The sequence below is a fragment of the Cuculus canorus genome, chromosome 19, assembly GCF_017976375.1.
Source record: "Cuculus canorus isolate bCucCan1 chromosome 19, bCucCan1.pri, whole genome shotgun sequence".
In the NCBI taxonomy this organism is placed as follows: Eukaryota; Metazoa; Chordata; class Aves; order Cuculiformes; family Cuculidae; genus Cuculus; species Cuculus canorus.
In genome coordinates, this window is record NC_071419.1 from 4,200,457 (window position 1) to 4,218,183 (window position 17,727).

General features: G+C 48.5%; 1 protein-coding gene across 4 annotated transcripts in view; it reads left to right on the top strand.

Annotated features, from left to right (window-relative positions):
* VAV2 (vav guanine nucleotide exchange factor 2) overlaps window positions 1-17,727 on the top strand; it is a 149,205-nt gene that overhangs the window by 122,965 nt on the left and 8,513 nt on the right. For 2 of the 4 annotated variants that reach the window (XM_054084152.1, XM_054084154.1), the window contains exons 7-21: window positions 1,107-1,175; window positions 1,779-1,879; window positions 5,465-5,564; window positions 6,938-7,033; window positions 7,496-7,564; window positions 10,671-10,757; window positions 12,632-12,717; window positions 12,923-13,055; window positions 13,757-13,771; window positions 14,202-14,311; window positions 14,898-14,999; window positions 15,117-15,205; window positions 15,634-15,650; window positions 16,024-16,045; window positions 17,497-17,624. In XM_054084152.1, the coding sequence (XP_053940127.1) occupies window positions 1,107-1,175; window positions 1,779-1,879; window positions 5,465-5,564; window positions 6,938-7,033; window positions 7,496-7,564; window positions 10,671-10,757; window positions 12,632-12,717; window positions 12,923-13,055; window positions 13,757-13,771; window positions 14,202-14,311; window positions 14,898-14,999; window positions 15,117-15,205; window positions 15,634-15,650; window positions 16,024-16,045; window positions 17,497-17,624 (1,224 nt within the window). The remainder of the gene's footprint in view (window positions 1-1,106; window positions 1,176-1,778; window positions 1,880-5,464; window positions 5,565-6,937; window positions 7,034-7,495; window positions 7,565-10,670; window positions 10,758-12,631; window positions 12,718-12,922; window positions 13,056-13,756; window positions 13,772-14,201; window positions 14,312-14,897; window positions 15,000-15,116; window positions 15,206-15,633; window positions 15,651-16,023; window positions 16,046-17,496; window positions 17,625-17,727) is intronic. The other 2 variants (XM_054084153.1, XM_009569623.2) reach the window with 1 other exon arrangement.

The window sequence follows — 17,727 nt, forward strand, 5'->3', positions numbered from 1 at the left end:
TCTTTATTCTGGGTGTTTTTCAAAAGTGCTGAAGCTGCGCTGATTTGTCGCTGCGGCTAATTGGATTAAAAGTAACATTTTGCTGCTTGAATTCATGGGTTTTAATTAGTTCTGATGAATTATTGTTGTGCCCTTGTTTTAAATGAAAATAAAAATGAACACCTCAGCAAGACAACGGAGTCCTGGGTACGGCTGGAGCCTGGAGGTGGTTTCTGCTCCAAGGAAAGCAGCAGGAAATGAGAACAATAGTGAAAATCAAGCTGCCATTTCTAATCACCCTAATGCTTTTGTTTCCTCCCCTTTTGCAATTATTCTCCTCTGTCTGCTGAAAGTTCCCACAAGGAAGCTGTGAGTGAAACCAGCACGATGGGATAACGTTTCCTATTTTCCATGGAAATGTCTTAAGATCCATATCATTAATGTAAATAGCCCTTGTTCCTTGGGAACAGCCACAGCCCTTCTGGTTCAGTCTAAAGGGAGAGGTAAATTATCACTTTGATATCCATTGAAAAGACTTGCGAAGGCTTAGTCGGTTCTGAGAGCGTGTTGGGGTAGAGGGTGCTTCTCTCTTTGCTGTGTTGCATCAGGGCTTTTTTGTAGTTACAAGTCATGTAGATGTTTCTATTAATATGTATTTGTTCAGAAGGGCATTTCCCATGTAATCATATCATCCATGCTTTTTCAAGGGCAAAATTCTAGTGAGATAATCGAAGAGCTGAAAAATACGCCTCGGAGCTCTTCCTGTCTGCAGGCAAGGACTGCAGCGAGGTGAAGAAACTGTAGTCATTTAAATCCCCCTCCCCACTGATTCAGCAGGAGGGGGGTCTGTGCCCACCTGTGGATACGGGTCTTGTGCCTTCCCGCGCCGGGAAGTGCTGTGGGAGCCAAGGGAGAGATGCACCCGTGGGTGTTCCTGGTTCCTGCTTGGTTCCCTTACACAACCCGGTCTTAAACGCATTGTAAGTGCTGAAATTCCTTAAAACCTGGCTTCTCCCTGCGCAGGTAAATGCAACTGGTGAAACAAGGAGAAATATCTTCCTTGCACAAAAGCCCCCTTGCTTGCTGCTCTCTGGTATTTCAGTGCCTTTTCTCTTTACCTCTTGCAGAACTACATGAACCCACTGAGGCTGGTACTGACTCCCCAAGATATGGAAGCTATTTTTATCAATTTGGAGGTAAGGACGTAGACGTTGTGGCTTAAATCTTTGTTCTTTTCACGGCAGCTCAGCTGCCTTCCTGCTTAAGAGAAGCCTCAGATTTCATGTTTGATTTGTGCATTCACCTGTAGAGGTTCAGTCCTCCGTGTGCTGCAGAGCTTGAATGGGTTTAGGAGATACTCTCTAACACTCAATTTTAGAGTTGGGGATTATATGAACTCCAGGTAAGAAAACAATTTCATACGGAGGGTGTTCCAGGGTGTGTATTTAACTGTACTTAAAGATGATTTGAGCATGCCACGATGAAGGGATTTATTTCTACGCTGGCTTGCACAGACTCTGAGTCAGAGCCTGACAGACTCCTCCACTCCTTCCAGACCTGCAAAAGGGATTTTAATACACCTGGAAATCGTGGGGTGTTTATTGCTGTATAACCTCCTGACAGTTACACCTTGGACATTTAGGGCTGCATCTCACTCGAATAACTTGGTTTCAAAAAGAGCAAAAGAAAAAAGAAGAGAGAATAAGTGCCTGATTAAGTAGCGAATGTGCATTTCTTCAGTCTCTGTTTGCCCACTCACTTTGGATCTGTTTAAAATATTGATTGTTTCTTCGTTTTAGGACCTCATTAAAGTGCACTTCAGTTTCCTGAGAGCCATCGATGTCTCTATGATGTCTGGAGGAAGCAGCCTGGCAAAAGTGTTTCTGGAATTCAAAGAGAGGTAAAGGAAACCCAGTCCTCAGGCAGCTCCAGTTTTAACAGAAATGGATTAATATTTGCAGGGCCCATTGCAGAGTTTGGAACAGAAATACCAGTGTTGTGTCCTCCCGATGCTTTTGGGCAGCCAAAACATCGCTCAGTGCTGACATTTCAGCAGCCACATCCAACCACAGCCACGTCGGGTTGCCCAGGGGTAGAGGCTGCGACATCTTCCCTCTCTGACCGACCTGGCTCAATCCCTGTGGCTCCCGTGGATGTTTCTTCCTGCAAATCCCTTTCTGCTCCTGGATTTTACTGGGCTAACTACATCCCATGGGGGGCCAACTCTTTTGCAGGCTGAACGTACAATGCATTCGCGAGAGGAATGAGAGGAACTGGGCTTCAAGTTGCACCAGGGAAGGCTTAGATTGGATACTAGGAAAAATTTCCTTACTGAAAGGGTGGTGAGGCACTGAAAGAGGCTGCTCAGGGCAGTGGGGGAGTTTCCATCCCTGGAGGTATTTAAAAAACATGTAGATTTAGCACTTTCGGACATGGTTTTGTTGGGCTGACAGTTGGACTGGATGAGCATAGAGGTTTTTTCCACCCTCAGCAACTCTATGATTCCCAGGGATCTATCGGAGGAGATAAAGATGGGAACAGCTATGGTTGTGTTGAGCCAGGATGGAGTAAAACCTCCCTTGTCTTCAAAGGTTTAGTGAAGCCTTCTGCAAGCAGCAGCAAGGCTTTGAGGGCGTGTGATCTGTTAGGATGACTCCTTTGCAGGGGAGACTTCACTCTGGTTAGATCAAAGTGATTGCTCACTCTAAAAAAATCGCGTATTTGGCAGTGCTGTTGTCCCGTACCTATCGCACGATGAATAAATTTAAAAGTTGCTTTCGCAAACATAATAGATTCTGTGTTTTGGCAGCTGCAAGCAGGAGTACCTCAGAACACAGAGATAAGGTTAATAAAATCCTTTAATATCCTTAATACTAATCAAAGGCCTGATTCATTGTGGAATCGTGCCAGGGTGTTATTTCACTGTGATTAAACTAGTGTCTAGACACAGAAATGCCATTCAGAACTCAGTAACTCCAGAAATACCATCCGCATTAATAATACACCGTAAGGTCAGATATTCCATCATTCGTGGCGCCTCTTTTTAGAAAGGGAATGTTTTCTGGATTACGTTAAAACAAGTTTCCAAAGAAGAATGCGTATACATTAAAAATACTCATAAAATTCACTTAAGTGATTTTGATCCCCTAATTCCTGCATATACCGGTGTTGTCCTCGGGCACCGATCCCTCCCTGAGCTGCTGCTGCCTGCGCTCGGGGCAGAGCTGGGCACACCAGGAGCAGGGAAGGGACACAGCAGGGGTTGTGGAGGTGGCACTGCTCCCCAACAAGAGCACAGGGCTCGTTTTTTGGGCTGACAGCCTTTAAATAAACATTTGCTTTGTTAACTTGCTGGTGGGAGCACAGCAGGTAGATGATGGGTTTCATGTAGGACCTAAAAGCCTTCCTGCAAGGTGAGTGAAGGAGGACAGACCAATGGCTGTGAGCCCATGGGGATCATGGGGACCTCAGCATGATGAGAAATAGCTGCTCATGGGGAGTATTGGCTTGCGGAACCAAAATTTCTAGGGAATGAAGATTTTGGAGCAACGTGATATAAATAGGCAGGGTCCTATGCGATAATATCCCATTTTACAGCAAGGAGGTGGAAGTGAAGAAGGAGAAAGGGACTTCACCTGGAGACAGTGTTGTCCCACCAAGAAGGGAATGTGGACCTCCAGAGTCCCTGCTTGGTCCCTGTGTGTTAAACCTTCTTCCTTCAAATGTATCCATGACAAATAGCTCTCGCTTCCCTATGCATCCTCAGAGACGTCCCAGCAAAATGATGTATTGCTCCTCGACTTTGCAGGGGTTTTTGGTTTGGAAGGGTGTAGTCTTTAAATCTCTTTCTCTGAGAGCCTGAGGTTTGAATTTATGCTTTTAAAGCCTCTTTGAAACCCTCCTGGTGCTGGCAAGGTAGATATTATTGTGCATATTCAGAAGTTGTCAAGAGGGAAAGGCAGAAGAATAATCTATGTTGGCTGCTGCTTTGCTGGGGACTCCAGCTCCCATAAATCTCTCTATTCAGTTCCTCGCTGGGGTCTGAGAGTCCCCCGTTTACGGAGCGACACCGGGTCAGGTGCTCTCAGATTGTCTCCATTGAGAGACGAGGCCCCAAAATAATGGATGAGTTGCAGCGTGTGATGGAATATGTGTCTTATCAGCAGCAATGCAGTTAACGGCAAAGAAGGAGGGGGGAAACCCGAACGTGTCGCGCAGGATTAATGAGCAAAGTGAAGGAAAAAAGGGAAATCCACAGCAAAACTGCTCAGTTTGTGTCAGGTGTTTAAATTTATAGCCCAGAGTATCTATACAGAGCTTCACTGTGTTACCAAAGGCTGTGACAACCTTCTTTCCCCAAATTACCCCATCTCTTCATCTTTAGGTCCCTATGGCTCATCCTGCAAGGAGCAACGAGCTTTCTAAAATATGTCCTTGGGTTTTAAGGGGATTTGAAGCCTCTGATTCTCTGATGAGGTGCAAATTAACATCACCCACATCCATTCTGGGCTCCTCTCAAGAGTTTCTTGCCTTCTGCCATAGTTGATAAAATATCCGGAATGCTGCAGAGAGAGGGGCATGCATAGCGTGGCAGTGGCAATCAGTTTTGGGCTGTGAGCTGCTGAGGCTGGTGAAACAAAGGCTTTTTGGGGGATGAATAAATGGGCTTGAGTGAGCTGCATTCAGAAATGGTCTCAGGAAGTGGGTTTTTGTTGTCGTTCGCTCTTGAAGCGCATCCCTGCCCTGTCCTTGTCAGCCCTGGGGCTAGCGTGGCATAGCCAAAAACCAGCGCGGGGCTGTTGGGGACAGCACAGCACCTTCGGAGATGTCAAAGGGATTGCTGTGAGTGGTGTAGTTTTGAGAAAAAGCCAATTGGCAGCTGAGGAGCCGCAGAGTTGGATTGCAGGTGTTCAGTGCTCACCCCCTCCTCGTGTTTTAGTTAAACCACAGAGTCAGAGCCGCTCTCCGGGAGATGTGAGCTCCAGTGGTGCCCGGCAGCTTGGGGATGGGGTCCCAGCTCTTTGCTGTTTCTTTTCATATTTGAGCTGTTGTACCTGGGTTGCTGGTGCCTCTTCTAGAGCCACTTTATAACCTGCTCTAGGAAAAGTCAGTGTGGAGCTGGGTTTCCCCCTCATTATCCCGCTGCTCTGAAATAACAGCTCTTGGGGAACAGTAGGTAAAGATATCAGAAGTGGGAGTGGTGGAATGAGCCATCGTACTTTGAAAATGGGCTTGTCTGGCTGCTCGGCCCCTTCTGCTCATCATGAGCTGAATCAGCCTCACAAGCTCCCGCTCTGGAAGCTTGAAAAGATTTAAATGTTAAAAAGCCATGCCGTAAAAGAGTGTTAATGCTTTACTAAGCAGTTATATGGGGGAATAGCTGTTTGCCTTGTCCTTTCACTGTATGTAAGTTATATATCTTTTATAACAGGTTATAACTGCCAGCAAGTGTTTCCGATTAAATTTGTGATTTCCCCCTCTACAGGCTGCTGATTTATGGCAAATACTGCAGCCACATGGAGTACGCCCAGAACACGCTCAACCACCTCCTGGCCAACAGGGAGGATGTCCGGCAGAAGGTGGAGGTGAGCAGGCGGTGGGGGCATTGGGGCAGAGTGCTGCTGCCTGCTTCCCTTCTCACACGTTTTGGAAGGACTTGCTGGAGCTGAAGGCGTGTTGGTAATGTTTGGTTTAGCTCTTGCTTCGTCTCTCTTTGAGAGAAAGGATGTGGGGGTGAGTGTATGCTGCCCAGAGAGGGAGCAGAGCTGGGGATTACCTTCTTCAAAACCCCTTTGTTTCCCTCAACCACACTTTCCCCATGTACTGACTCTGTCCTTCCTCCCTTGAAATTGTCAAAGTTGACTTTATTTGAGTGAGACTGGCTGTGGACAAATTCCTCTCTGAGTCGTGTGGGGAAAGCCAAAGGCACTGAGCATCCCTGAGCCAGGAGCCAAGAAGCTTCCCCAGGTCCCGTGCAACATCAGGGATAGTCAGAGGCGAGCCCAAGTCCCCAGGCAAACGCCCAGATTACTCCCCCATCCTCCTTCCCCAGCGTAAAGACTTAGTGTAAATAGGAGCTGATCCAGATATTAAGTAAATCAAAGGAGCCCCAGAAGGGATGCATTGTTTGAGCTGCTGTTTTTACCCAGATTTATTTCCAGCTTTGGTCTTGATGCTAATCGGAATTTGCTGGGCTGTCTGTATGCTTTACCTCGTTTTCGGCAAATGCTTTTTGATTTTCCATGCAAAGTAGCAACCTAATTCTGGGATAAAACTGCATTTAATAATTCTTTAAAGCACGTTCCCTGGATTTTGCATCAAGCCATCGTGATCTGAGTTGCATCCTCTGCTGAAGGGCCAGTAGCTGTAGCATCCAGTTGTTTCTGTGCCTTTCCTTTCTCTCCCTCCCTCCTGGCAGCTCTGCTCATTGTCCTGGGGGGGCACAGAGGGGGTTTCAGCCAGCACAGCAGCGTCACATATCTAAATGGGTCTGGGCGAAGGTAACAGTCGTAAAACTTCCTGCGGTCACATTAGCTCATCTTAATGCCACAATGCTTATCAGCAGAGCCACAGCAGCTGTCTGCGTGCTTGCTGCCAGTCCCTCGCAAATAAAATGCATTAGTTCGAACCATCAAGGAGGTGAGTTAAGCTAATGCATTTCGTTTGACATTTCCTGAGGTCTGAGGGCATCTGTGTGCTCTCCTAATGAGCAGCTGTTAAGCTGGAGGAGCTCGGTTGCATGAGAATGTCTGTATTTTAGGGTCCAGACCCTGTGTTTTATTCCTCGATAACCTCTGCGATGGGGCCGTGGCATTAACTGGTTGCGGACACCCAAGCCATTTCGCATCTGGACTGATTCTACAGAAGCAAAATATTAAAGACACAAAGGCATTTGAGGGGGTGGAACCGTTGTTTCCCCATAGCTGCTTCATCACGGGTGTATCGATCTCTTTACTAGGAATGCACGCTGAAGGTTCAGGATGGGAAATTTAAACTGCAAGATCTGCTGGTGGTTCCAATGCAAAGAGTTCTGAAATACCATCTCCTGTTAAAAGTAAGTGTTTCAGCACTGCCACTTCTCTCCAGCTGCCATCCTCGCTGTAGCGTCTTTCATCTTATACAGTGGAGAATGAATCATTGCCAAACGCGGAGCGAGGGCTTTTTTTCCCCCCTTGAAATGAAATAATTACTAGAGCCACTTAACACAACATAATATTTGTGCTGTCTTTTAAAATATGGTGACCTAGGGTAATTCTGCACTTGTTAGCCACGAGAGGCAGTTAATGAATATAAAATAAGCTTGCATATAATCTGATTATGTGTGAAATTCCTCCCGTCAACTCCGTGTAACAGATCTCTCGAGCACCAGCCGCTTGGCATGTTCCCCATCCTATGGCTTCAGCCTCCGCCCCGGCATCGCTGCCACCCCGCTGCCTGCAGGCAGCCTTTGCCCGTGAGTTGTGCAGGGTCTGGGCGGCTTTCCTAGCACACCCAAGCTCTTCATTTTTTGTTTCAGGAGCTGCTCAGCCATTCGTCAGACCGACCAGAGAAGCAACAGCTGAAGGAGGCTCTGGAGGCGATGCAGGTACGGGAGGGTGAGAGCAGCAGCTGGGCTGCGCTGGGCATGGGGTGCAACAGAACTTGCGACATGGACCTGTTGGAGCGAGTCCAAAGGAGGCCACGAAGATGATCCAAGGGCTGGAGCACATCCCCTATAAGGACAGGCTGGGAGAGTTGGGGTTGTTCAGCCTGGAGAAGAGAAGGCTCTGGGGAGAACTTAGAGCAGCTTCCAGAACTGAAAGGGACTCCAGGAAAGCTGGGGAGGGGCTCTGGATCAGGGAGGGCAGGGATAGGATGAGGGGAATGGTTTTAAGCTGGAAGAGGAGAGATGTAGGTTAGATTTTTAGGAAGAAATGTATGCTTGTGAGGGTGGGGAGGCCCTGGCCCAGGGTGCCCAGAGCAGTGGTGGCTGCCCCATCCCTGGAGGGGTTCCAGGCCAGGTTGGATGGGGCTCGGAGCCCCTGATCCAGTGGGAAGTGTCCCTGCCCATGGCAGGAGATGGGACTGGATGGGCTTTGAGGTCCCTTCCAACCCAAACCGTTCTCTGATTCTTCTGTAGAACAAAGACTTAGATAGAAACCATGTCCAACAGCCTGAGGGAAGGCAGCATCTCCTCCATTTGGCCATGCCTTTGTCTATTGGTTGCCATTTGATGGGATTGCTTCGCAGCAGATCTGTAGGCATCGCTGTTCTCTTCCTCCATAAGCAGCTGGGGAAGCTGGTGGTTGTTGACAAGTTACCCGTTTTCACCAATTGCTGTTGTGTGTAGAGTGGCCAAATTCAGCACTTAGTTTTGCTGGGAGGGATCTGGAGGAACTGCAGACGTCTCAGAGAGTCAGGGAGGATTGCAGAAGTGGGAGCCTGTGTCTGTGCAGCGCTGTTATCCAGGCGCTGGTTGGGAATCCAAGGATTTTCTTTCTTTCCACTAAGGGGGAAAATCCTCCTTCCACAAATGAACACTTATGGTGTTAAAATTTGGCGTTGCTTAAAGTTTTTTTTCAGCTTTCAGCTGAAACCCCCAGGATCTCAGGAAAACTGTCAGCAATAAAAAATAAAATCATCCAAATGTTTTCTGCCTTGGATACATCCTCCCCCGCACACTCACGCCGCAGCATCATCGTCAGCAGAATCTGATTTGAGGATGATCATTAAATCCAGGTTTTCTCTCTGGAGCATTGCAGGATTCATCCCTGGGCTCTGTCCTGTGCTCTCAGGTCACTTTATTTTCTGCCTCGAAGCCACAGCTTTTTAATGACACTGCATTTCCCAGCACTTACATAAGTTGAGTGACCTTTTCAGCCGTTATCCCTGCAAGCCTGGGAATCCAGACCTGCTATGTAGGTCACTTTAGAGCTAAGGTTGTTTAAAGGACGTTGCATTCACAGTCCGCTGCTGCACAACACATCACTGTGGCCTCAAGTGAACATTAAACCTGGTGACAGTTGTTAAACCCTGCTTATGGCCTCATAATACGGCACCCACTGATACCATTGCTAATAAATAAATGTACGTGCACTCTGGCTTCACTGCAGACGGAGCATTTTTAGCCAGAAGCTGCCAACAGCCATCAGCGAGGTTTCTCTGCTTCATCGCCCTATCTCCAGGAGAGCACAGGTGCAGTTCAGACTGTGCTGGGCTCACCAGGAGCAAAAGAAAGCTGTGTGGTTTGGTTTTAATTGATCTGTAAACCAAGGCTTAACTTACAAGTCATGTTTTTCGTCGTGAGTCCAGCCTTTCTGTCTGCCGTGCTGGTGGGTGGCGGGTGTTGCTGCTGTCTGGGGCAAGAGCCATGCAGGTGGTGAATGTCTACAGGCAGAGCTACATTTCCCAAAGGGATTCATTTCCCTTTTATTTTGTGTAGGTAGTTGTTTGCACAAAGCAGGGGCAGAATTTGCACCAAGAAATTGTCCGTGGGAGTACTTGGTGCAGGTACCAAAGCTCCACTTGAGTGCCCAGACCCGAGCCCTCAGGTGATGGTGGGGGCAAAACAATTTCCTGGGTTAAATCCCACAGCCCAGGTTTTTATGTCGCTCTTTCAAGTCATGGAATTGTGTTTCCTGCTTGAATAGGCGATAGCAAAAGCTGAGGCACGATGGAGGTTGCCACTTCATAAGGCTTTTGGTTTTGTCATTCTTCATCACCATCCCTAACATGGCCTGGTGGGGTATTTTGTGATGTTATAAGTATTGTCATGTAGATTTGTGATTATAATCTGTGATTAACCCTTCTTATGTTGGGAAGTTGCGGAAGGTCTGACCTGGAGGGGATGTCTTAAAAAAACCTTGTGTTCAGCTTTAATTCAAGTTGACAAGAGCTGTTGTTGAGGACAAGGAGGAAGGGAGCAGATAAGAAGCAGACAGACACTGAAAACACACTCTGAAGGGTGCAAGAAGTTGTTTTAGTGGAAAGGGTGGGGTTCCTTCTCTAGGATGGGTCAAAATTTGGGTAAGCAGGGAATTCTTCAGGGCAGAACAAGCTCCGTTGACCGTCTCCTTATTTTACAACGTGAAATGGGAGATGTTGGAGTCTTAGAGGTGCTGGAGAAGGGGATGCTCTCACGGGGTGTCCCCTGGGAGGACAGAGCATGAGCATCCCAGCACTTGCACCAGTTCAGGTGTGATCTGGAGCACCCAAAGATCTGGAAGCAAGCAGGGCAGAGCCAGGTCGAGTGCTGTTCGCAGGTAACGTGTAGCCGGGTGTCCAAAGTGGTTATTTAACACAAATAGAAGTTTTAACAGCAGAGACTGGCACGCAGCCTTTGTGTCCGGGGGAATGAAGGGAGTTACGGTGATGAGAGCTGGTAGGGAAGGATGCTGCCAGGGCAGAGGGGCAAAGCAGGGGGTGACTGGCTGCTTGCCTGGGCTCTCATCAGGTGAAAGCCATGGGTCGGGTTTGCTGTGCTGCACTGGATTCCTGCATTGCCCTCTTCTGGGAAATGATAAAAATTGCAGCACCTGCCTGGGTAAGCAGTACAGGCACAAAAAGCCTGTGATCACGGTGTTCCTAGGCTGCTGACTCCTACAGGTGGAGGGGAGTGGGGAGCTGGGGTCGTGTGTTTTCTGCTTTGGGAAGGTAACTTTTGGGATGCTTCACCTGGAAAATAAAAACCCCTATTCACTTTTTCTTTTAAGGATTTGGCTATGTACATAAATGAAGTAAAGCGGGACAAAGAGACTTTAAAGAAAATCAGTGAATTTCAGAGCTCTATAGAAAATCTGGTAAGTTGGAAAATCCTCTCGCTCCCTACTTTAATTTGATTGTTATTACGTATTTGCTGCTTCTATGCAATTACTACTAATTCTGATTTGCCACCCAAGAAAATTCACTGTGTGTTTGGACACTGCCTGCTCACTGACTGGTTTTGCTGATGGTCCAGAAGTGGTTATTGCACTACAAACCCCCTTTTGGCTGTGATGGAGGGTGGCTTTTGGTGGTGGTGTTACACTGAAATTGGTTCTACAACTTTTTCTAATGTTATTAGTGTGGGCGAGACCCAAGAATTCCCCAGATCTGTTATTTGGTTTCCTGTACGTTGTTTAAAGTGGGTTTTCTTTTGGTGTTCAGAGAACAGAGGGGTTAACTTGAATGTTCTTGCACGTGAAAGTGTCCCAAGGCCGGTTTGGAGGAGGAGGGCACATGTAAAATGCACCTAATCCCCAAAATCTCAACCAGATATTTTAAGGACAGTCTCATCCTCCAGAGGTATCAAACACTTGGTCCCATTTCTGTTCATCAGCCCACCTTGCACAACCCAGCGCTCGCTTTATCACCCAGGAAGCCCGTTAATTTGAAATTCAGTGGCAGAGCTTCAAGCTAACGAGCTTTTTCCCACATTTGCTGGAGGGGTGGCACAGCTGCTCTGCTGTCCTCCTTTACTCTGGGGTAATGCAGTCTCGGGGCTGACACCTGAGATGCATCAGAAGGGCTGAGGGAGGGAGACCTCAAGGGCTTCCCGCAGGGGTGCAGGGTTTAGGGGCTTTAAACCTTGACTTTATTTGAAAACTGAGCTTTTAATTGATGGTTATTTAACAGACAGAGGCAAAATCCTTCATTTTCAAGAAAATCCTGTATAAATACTCTGTTGGGATACAGGCCGTTGCGGCTCATAGGTTTTGATTGAAGCAGTCATGATAATCCTCATCTGTGTGAGCAATCAGACATCGTGCTCCATAAAATATGGGAATATAAATAAGGGCATGAAGCAGCCACTTCTTGCAGCAGCCAGAGAGTAGGTTTGACACACAGGACACGGGATGTTAGCGAAACAATTGCTGTCTGCATATCAATCCCACACGCGTTTTGCTTGCTGTTCCCTTTCATTGCGCCGGGCAGGACATAGTGGAGTGATCGGTGTTGTGTATACAGAGCCCACATGGCGTGGGAATGAATTAATCACGGACTATATACACAGCTGTGTGAAGTGTTTGTTTTCCTGACCAGTGTGGTGCTTCATAATGTATTTTTCCTTTAAGAACTGTGCAAGGGCATCAATTCCTGTGGCTCAAGCAGTATTTGCAAGGGCTTTTGAGCGGAAAGACAAACTGACCTAACCCTTGGGTTCCGGCATCCTCAAAATCTCCGGTCATGGTTCAGGATGGGAATCAAAACTACAATAGCCTTGCTTCTGGTTTTGTAGAAACTCCTGGAAAATCATAGGATCATAGAACGGTTTGGGTTGGGAGGGAGCTTAAAGATTATCCAGTTCCAACCCCCCTGCCATGGGCAGGGACACCTCCCACCCTATCAGGTTGCCCACAGCGTATTTTGGGATGGGGTGGAGGGGTGGGTGTTGCTTTCTGGATCCCAGACCTTGCAAAAATGCTTTGGCACCTGAGCGTTGCCCTGGCATGCTGGTGTTGGAGCTCCAGGAGTCTCGTGTGGTTCTGTTCCGGATGCTGGGGAACAGATTCCATGTTCATGCGTGGGCTGCCCTTGGTGAGGGTGATACGATTACCAGGAGCTTTGCAGCTTGAGGCAGGGCTGGTGGGGAGGCACCCAGCACACTGTGTGATCCAGGCAGGTTTGGATTTTGCTCTCCAAACCGTTGCCCCAGCCCTGGCTATGGATCTCAGCCCTTGTTTGCTTTCTGCAGCAAGTGAAGCTGGAGGAGTTCGGGAGGCCAAAGATCGATGGGGAGCTGAAGGTCCGCTCCATAGTCAACCACACCAAGCAGGACAGGTGAGTGAGCCATAGAGCTCTGAAGTTTTCACAGACTCAATGTGCGTTCGCTTGGCAATTCCCAGTGTGAAATTATAGCACAGTTCAAGCATTGAGCTGCGCTGGCTGGGAAAGCTCTAGTGAGCTTTCCAAAGGCTTCTCCTTGAATGGGAACTTCAGTGAGATGTTTGGCTGACTGGTGCGTTTGTTTCCTTGCTTTGGGCAGGTATTTATTTTTATTTGATAAAGTGGTGATCGTCTGCAAAAGGAAAGGATACAATTATGAGTTGAAAGAAATTATTGAGCTGCTGTTCCACAAGATGACTGATGACCCTATGAACAACAAGGACATTAAGAAGGTAGGTGGACTGGTAGCTCTGCTGCAGAGCGTTTTGGAGCTGTTCAGGCCTGTCCTTGGGTAATCCATTCCCATTAGCCTTTTAAAATCAAAACAGAGCTTGCAAAAAAAAGCTGGAAAAGAAATGCTCAGCTTTCAGGGCAACCTTGCAGAGCACTGGGAGGTGTTTGTTAATGTGGGGCTGGGCTTGATCCTTGACCTCTGTCCTTATAAAACAGCCCTGAAGAAGCTGGGATGGTTTGAGTTGGGAGAGAGGAAGCTGCTCCCTGCTTTCTGGCCTGCCAGCAGCGAGGGATGGGCAAGGAGCAAACGTCAGACAGGGGGAGGGCAGAGAGGGAAGGTCCTTCTGGGTGTTCTTGCTCCCGTGAGTCGCAGAGTGGAGGAACCTGGAAAGGCAGCATGAGTGTTGCCAACCAGCCTGCCAGAACTGGCACTCGAAGCACGGTTTACACTGAAGGAACATCATTTTGCTGCTGGTTTGGGGCTTAGTCCACAGCTATGACGAATAACCTCCCAGCTGTGGTTTAGCAGGGACCCATTACCTTAATCCACTTACATGCAACAGGAAAAGGTATCACTTATCACGGGATAAGTGACATTTGGGTGAGAATAGCCAATTTTACCACTTGGATGCTGAAGAAATGCCACTAGCTTTGTGTTTTAATGAAATCTGTTTCTGCTTTGCTCTCCCATGCTTTCTAGTCTCATGGAAAAATGGTAAGCAAGGCACGCAATTTTATCTCGTGGTTTTCTGTGCGATGTTGTAGTAGACAGGCAGAGCATATGTGCAGTGGGCAGGTCAGATGTTCCTCCCGGGCTGTCAGGGAGAGATATAATGGCTGGGGAGGATAAACTGGAGCAGAAAAATCTGTGTTCTCTCGTCTGCCACCATGAAATCCTATTTGGTCCTAGTGCACAGTGCCAAGCTGATTCAGGCATTGTTAGCTGTGGTGTGGTAGAGAAACACGGAGCTGTTCTTCCTCCTTCCCTGCTGTTACCTTCACAAAGGCTCAGCAGTCCTTCAGAAGAAGGGGCAGGGGCAGGCACAGAGAACAGTTATTAACGCCTGAATAAAACTACGGTGCGTTTTGCTGCTCGGGTGTTGGGAGCAAAGTGGTCCGATCAGCGCTCTCGTTTTCTCTTGCAGTGGTCATATGGCTTCTACCTAATTCACCTCCAAGGGAAGCAGGGCTTCCAGTTCTTCTGCAAGACGGAGGAGATGAAGAGGAAGTGGATGGAGCAGTTTGAAATGGCAATGTGAGCACAAGTGGCTGCTCTAGCCCTGGCGTGCAGTTGCCAAGTGTGGGGGGACAGTGTCTTGGGGCCAGCAGGTCACTGGAGACCAGCTCTGATGGCAAAGCCTGTGATGGGAGAGCTCGCGTGGGCTTGCTGGATGAGTTGCTGTGCAAAGAGAGCTTGGGTCCAGCATGAAATCATCTACCCTGACTATCTGCACCAAAGCATGGGTGGTGCATCTCTGAAATGACACCTTGCCATAGTGTCAGGCCACGCGTAAAGCACAGAGCTGGGGCTGGAGGAAGGTGCAGGGACTGCTACTGAGGGGAGCTGGTCCTGAGCAGAGCAGGGGTTGGCTCTGCGCTGACAGGTCTGGGCTATTGATTGACTCAGGCAAGGGCCAAACTTGTGAACGTTGTCCCGGGGAAGGTTGATGGGCAAAATCCTCTCTCTACGCAGCCGAGCTCCGAGTCTGCTTTCACACTTGATTTCTTATCTGTCTGTGTGGTTTCCAAACTTTGTAATGCAAACAGCAACTGCTGTGACAGGTCACAAGTGCAGTGTGGATCGTAGGGACAGGTTGATAACGCTCAGTTGTTTCCCTTAGGTCCAACATAAAGCCAGAGAAAGCCAATGCAAATCACCATAACTTTCAGATGTACACATTTGAAAAGACAACCAACTGCAAAGCCTGCAGGATGTTCCTGAGGTGAGCAACATCCTTCCAGCTTTTCTGGATCCGCACTAAAACACGGGAAAAAAAAAAAAAAAATCTCAAAGCTGAGGCTAAATTAGGACTTTCTGACTTCATTTTTTTTTTGCACAGAGGAACCTTCTACCAGGGCTATCTTTGCCCCAAATGTGGAGCAGGTGCTCATAAGGAGTGTTTGGAGATCATTCCTCCCTGCAAGATGGGTGAGTTATTTCACGTTCTTAGCAGCTTGTGCCGAGGAGGTGAATGCGTGAGAATGATCTGAAGGACTCGTTTTATAAAGCACTGATGTTTGTTAATAAATAAAAGCAACTGAATATGCTCCCACCCACCTCCCAGGGCTGTAATTCACACTGACTGGTGGTTTAGAAACCAAACAAACCAACCAAGACCTCTAAAACAAAGAGCTGACCCTTTTGTATGTCAGAGGATGGCAGTGGCACTCTGTACAGTGAGAGCAGTTAAGGGTGTTGAGGAGTTCTTCATCAGAAGATGCTGCTTAGTGAAAGCAGAAGGGTCTATACCCAGTTCAAGCACTGGTGCCAGTTTATTGATACATGCAGCATCAAGAGAAGCCGAAAGTGGGGTTTGTTGCCTGTTAACTTAACCATTGTTCATGTTTCTCTTTCAGGTTCTTCAGCAGACCAGGTAGGTTGTTTGATGATCCTTTTCCTCTATCCCTCTCTGCCTTGGACTGAGCCTTTATTCTTACCCGTTCTGGAGGCAGGCAGCTCGGGCAATTCATGGGAAGAGCAGGCACCGGCCCCAGGGTGGTCCCAGTAACCCTGAGGGGCAGAAGTAGAGACTGATGTCCTCTCCTCCAGCCTAAGCCGGGCTCAGTGCGAGTGGTACCATGGCCCATGGGAGGTGCCAGCACCTAGCTGGGGCAAGCACCGGGTGCCAGCTGGTGCCAGGGATGTTTCAGGAGAGGATTTATTGTCCCAAGGGACTTGGGCAGGCGCTCATGGAGGGAGCCAATACTACCATGTCCTCATGGAGATTTTTTCCTCTCTCTTTGCAGGATTCGATGAGTGCTGGACCTGGTAAGGGCATGACTGTATTGCAGAAGGGCAAGTAGAGGTGGCTTCCTGATTGTGGCTGCAGGTGTCCCCGACACCGAGCACGCGGAATGGAGAAGCTCCTTCTGAAAGCAGAAAGGAGCATTAGGGTCCTGTGCCAGCCTCACAGCACCCGATGGGGCTCTGAGGTCTCTCCGGTCCCTGCTCCCCAAAGCAGCAGGTCGGGTCTTGTGCCTTCTCCCAAGGCTCAGCCCTCGCTCGCCTGCAGCCATCAGCACCACGTTGTTTCTTTTGGTGCATTTGTGGCCCTGGCCTGCTCTGCCGTGCAGATAAAGCTTTTGTGTGTCAAACCAGTAACCGAGGAGAGTCTGGCAAAATTCCTTATGCTGGAGCATCCTTCAAAGCAGACCAGACGTGTCCTGGCAGGGAGGCTTATTGGTGATGGAGGAGCATCTTCCATCCAGCACGCTGCCCGCACAGAATCATAGAATGGTTTGGGTTAAGGAACCTCAAAGCCCCTCCAGTTCCACACCTCCCACTGGATCAGGGGCTCCAAACCCCATCCAACCTGGCCTGGAACCCCTCCAGGGATGGGGCAGCCACTGCTTCTCTGGGCAACCTGGGCCAGGGCCTCCCCACCCTCACAGAAAATCATTTCTTTCTATATCTAATCTAAACCTCCCTCTGATGGGGCTGTTAATCCTGATGGTTGCTGCAATATTTTTTTGTTCTCCTTTGCTTAAAACTAGCCTAGGCAGAGTGCCTGCCCTGCCCTGCCCGGGCTCTGGCTCAAAGGGGAGGGAACAATTTCATTTTGTGCTTTTTCTATTAAAAGGAAAGCCAAGCCTGGCAAAAAAGAAACCTGAATCAAATGGGTAGTTAAAAAAAGAACGCACAAATGCTCTCGCTGGGCAGGGACAGGCAGAGGTGGGGAAGCATTTTGAAGATAAACACTGTGGATTAAGTGCGGTTGGGGGGGGCTTATTTAATGTGCAGTTGTTGGTGAGGCAACTGGACTTTGACTGCAAACTTCAGGGACATTTGCATCCCAGGTCCTGCTGAAATGCAGAGGTAGCTGAGTTTGCCCTGGTCCCTTTTGCAGTCGCAGAGGTCACCACTGAACCTGGTGGGGTTTGGTGCTGGTCTGGCATCACCTAATGAGATCTGTTCTGCCACAGCGAGGTTCAAATCCAGGTGCAGTGCTGGGAGTCGGAGCTTTACTTTGGCTCTGTCCTTCATGGCTTTATTTTTGCTCAGTGAACTCGGCCATCCATGTAGCCTCAGAAGCCAAGACCATTCTCTGTGGGCACTGTTTCTTTCTGCTTTCATGCTTTCTGCTCCAAACTCCTGTCTGCCGGTGCTGTTAGATCTGTGGTTCGCAGGATGAGGAGCAATAGGTCTCAGGGAGGGGTTATTTTTTATTTGCTTCTTGTTAGCAGGGTCTAAGTGGTGAAACTGGTTTCGGTGTATTCCAGGTCCTAAAATGGTGGCGGTTCAGAATTACCATGGAAACCCGGCCCCTCCGGGAAAGCCAGTGCTGACGTTTCAAATTGGGGATGTGATTGAGCTGTTGAGAGGAGACCCTGACTCGCCGTGGTGGGAGGTGAGAGCGATTCCTTTAAGGAAATTCCCTGCAAGTTTTAAACCAGTGACTTCTGCATCGTCCCTTTTATTTGTGGGCTTTTCCGGAGCCCTTGAGCTGCAGC